Source organism: Octodon degus, unplaced genomic scaffold, assembly GCF_000260255.1.
Source record: "Octodon degus isolate 3935 unplaced genomic scaffold, OctDeg1.0 scaffold00489, whole genome shotgun sequence".
NCBI classification, from domain to species: Eukaryota; Metazoa; Chordata; class Mammalia; order Rodentia; family Octodontidae; genus Octodon; species Octodon degus.
This window is the reverse complement of record NW_004525065.1, coordinates 80314-84205: the sequence shown is the minus strand read 5'-3', so window position 1 is coordinate 84205 and position 3892 is coordinate 80314. Positions and strand designations below refer to the sequence as shown.

Below are 3892 nucleotides of genomic sequence, written 5' to 3'. Positions count from 1 at the left end.
AGGATCCCGCGGCCTAGGTCGTCTCCTCAAATGTCTTTATTTTATATTAGAAAGGTAGTGGGAGTTGACTTTTCATATCCCAGAGGATATATCTAAGAGGATTTTTTAAATAATGTTTTTTTCTGTATTTAGGACTGGGTCTACAGGGTCTCTAGGGTCTCACTACATAGATCGACTTTTAGTGATTCTCTTATTTTCAGCCTCCCAAATGTTGGGAGTATAGGCACGTGCCACCATGGCCAGTCTCCATCGCTGTCTCAGTGTGCTCCACCGGCAGGGCCTGCACGGCACACCAGGGATCAAACCCTGGCCACTGCTCTCTGCTAAGCAGGTGCTTTAGTCTGCTGAGCTATCAAAAAAAGCACTTAATGAAGATGATCATATTTTTGTCTGCTTAATTATATGGAGGTCACAGAAGTAAAAAGGAGTCAGATTTTTGGATTCAGCATGCTACTTGACATATGAACAAGAAATAAATATGGTAAATTTTAAAAGTCCTAATTCAAAAGCATGTCTCAGGAATCCCATTGTTGGCTCCAGGATGACAGAGAAGCACTGATCCAGCTTGCTGCATGAGCTCCCTTTCTGCAGAGCTTTGGCTCAGGAACAGCAATGACCATCCTAAGCCAGAGCTTAGCTGACTGAGGAAAACAGAATGGGGCAGCCCTGAGAAGACAGCTTTGAGAAGTCAGGACAGTCTTGTGGACCAGTGGGATACTGTTTTGGGTACCAAAGAGAACAGATACATGCAGCGCAATGTCTGCACAAAGAACATGATTAATGTGTGTTTATTTGCTTCATCTACCCATTCTTGCATGTAACATGGTTCCTTTTCCACACACAGAAAGGATGAAATGCACTGTTAGTCACTTTGCTCATTTTATACCAGGAAAAATATACTGTTATTAATTTGGTGACTAAGTCTACAAATTCATGTATTACCCGTTGAAAGAATATATGGTTTAATAAGAATTTTATCATACATTGTTTGTTTATAACACTTACTTACGTGGTTGACCTCACTAGAATTTCTTGTAGGCAGAAATCTTAGTGCTTTGCCCATACCAGTAGATAAACTTTCATAATTGTTCTCATGTCCATGGAGAGAGAGAGAGAGAGAGAGAGAGAGAGAGAGAGAGAGAGAGAGAGAGATTTGTTTCAGTGATTGTTAATTCAGGCTCAGTATCTAAATTTGGATTCTGGATAGTACACTTACTAGAAAATTGCTTCATGCTCATTTCTGTTTCTTCATATCTAAGTGGTAAAATTAATATCTATTCACTATGCAGTTGAGAAGAATAAGCAAAATCTTTTGTCTACAGAATAAATGCCCAGGAACCATACAGAAAGAGCAAAGATCATCTATGGATAAAAGACTTCTCTGGGTGACTCCATGTGTTCCTTTCTGCTAGGAGCACCAGCAGAGGAAACTGCTGCCCTGGTCCAGGGAGCCTTAAGAGTCAGGGGTCTCTTGCATTCCTCTACCTTTCTATCTTCCAGCTCCCAAACCACTGCATCACTAACCATTAATGTGTTCAGTGCATACCATATTTCATTGATACCTATATCCATTATTCTATGTTTGCTTATGATTATAGTATAGTACAAATTTGACATCTCAGTGGTTCAGTTATATTTATGTAGGTAAAGACCCACGAGGATTTTATGGAAAGTGTTTGATCTTAATCTAATTTATCATATACTACATTAGACTAAAACAAGATGGGAAGTTTCCAGAGTGAATATATGCTAAGATATAGAAACACCATGACCACACACAACTCAGAAAAAGATTGGTTTCTTCACATGCACTGACATACCAAAGACCTTTTTGTGTCTGTATATTTTTACTTGGCAAAACATAGCTTGTTAAATATTTTTAAGTCACTTAAAGTTTCAATTTTAATATTTTAACAGATATTGTCTTCATTTACTGATAAAGAGCTCGCTGCCTATGCAAAAGCTGGAGCCGTAGCTGAAGAAGTCTTAGCAGCCATCAGGACTGTGATTGCATTTGGAGGGCAAAGCAAAGAACTTGAAAGGTTTGAGTTTCTTCTTACTTTTTATTTTTATTTTTATTTTACTTATTTCTTTGTTTTTGTTTTTGCTATGTAGTCCAGGCAAATTCTCCAGCCTTAGCTGCCCAAGTGGGAATTACAGGCATTCACCACCATGCCTGATTCTGAGTTTCTTATTTAAATTGATAAATATACTAAATTCTGTGTCAGCTATATGTCCTTGGGACAGTTTTAACTACAAGAATTTATTTTCCAGTATAAATATGCTTTGTTAAATAACAATGGATGTATTACAGTATTAGTAATGGAAAATTTGAAATTCTAGTCATTGTTTTTTATAATACTCTTCTGCTATTTGAGAGAATTTTCTAGTGTTGTCTAGATGAGCAGTGACAAAATTAATTTATAAATAATCTGTAAAATAATTTCCTAAGACTAAAACATGTTTTATATCTCTGATTGGTATGATTTTTGACCTATTGAGCTCATTTCTGTTCTCTAATATTGAATGCTTATTTTCTATAAGGTCTATGGAACATTTTAATATGTGGATCATTCTTGCCCAGGTCCCTACATAGGTGAATTATATTCTATGAGATGATAAAAATATAGCTAAAAACACACCACCATAAAGAAACTGAAGATTTTTCTTATGATGTATCACTTAGCATTATTCTTGGGCTTAACCTTTTTCTCAGATATCTGAGTATAAAGGTCAAAGTTTTGCAATTCATACGTCATCAGACCTGTTGTAGAAACATAGTAAATGTTTCTGAGTAGTAACATTTAATACATATATAGGAAAACCATTTTTTGCTTAGGGAATTAAAAATTGTGTTTTAAAGCCATAAGGAAAATTTGTGCAAGTCAGGATGTGACTTATATTACTAGGGCAAGATGAGAGCTTGTGTGGTTAAGAGCAAGACATGTGGCTCCTGGTTTTCCAGGTCTGATAGCGTTTTCTTTCATCATCTTAGATGTGCTTAAATTAATCATCATGGTAGAATTTTTGTTTTACAAGGTACCTGTGTATTTGGAGGTCTCTTTTGCTCATGAAGACAATTTACAACTGCTAAAATCCATTGTTTAAAAGAAGGCAGTATCTGCAGTCCAAGTATGATTTTTGCCAAGTATTTTCTTTTGCTTTAAAATATCTGACTAACAGAATGACATGTATAACATGATCATTGGCTCAATATCTCATCAAAAAATAGGAGGAGAGGAAGGATACAGGCAATTACAAATAAATAAGCATCTAATATTTGAGTTGGAAGAAGTATTCTTTAGAAAAGTACAGTACTGTGAGTTAAAAGAAGTATTGTTTGTCTGCTCCCTTTTCTACTCTTTATTTTCATTCATTTTTTATGGCATTTAAATGATTTTCTTCTCCATTGTTCCTTCTTTCTCAGCAACATTTCTTCTTGCTGCATAGGGCAGCATTATATCAGTGAAATGGTGCCTACAGTCTTGATGAGCAAGACCTGAAATACAGGAGCTGATGGCATATGAGTCAGAGGCATTAAAATTCCTTGCTGTAATCATGGATAGTTGTGACAAGTGGTACCTTTTATTTCGGCTCCATTACTAAATTGGGACACATATATGTGCTCTAATGAAACATGTTTCTTAAAATTAATTTTTTATTCATAGATTTTGTTGGCAGGGCAGGATTTATATATTTTAGCAGTGTAACGTTTTGCTTAAATTTGATCATTAGTGGACAGGATTGTCATATAAATTTCATTTGGCCTGCTTTTGTAACTGTGGCACAGTAGCTAATTCTAAAAGTAGTTGTGAAGACCAGAAAAAATACATCCTCCTGTTTGGCCAGGGCTTGAACTCTACTATACATACAAATAAAAGAACTTTCCAAC

The 3892-nt window shown here is 35.7% G+C and overlaps 1 protein-coding gene across 1 annotated transcript in view; it reads left to right on the top strand.

Moving 5' to 3' along the window:
- LOC101581810 (multidrug resistance protein 1-like) overlaps positions 1 to 3892 on the top strand; it is a 134214-nt gene that overhangs the window by 54066 nt on the left and 76256 nt on the right. The window contains exon 7 of the mRNA XM_023708717.1: positions 1918 to 2042. Within this exon, the coding sequence (XP_023564485.1) occupies positions 1918 to 2042 (125 nt within the window). The remainder of the gene's footprint in view (positions 1 to 1917; positions 2043 to 3892) is intronic.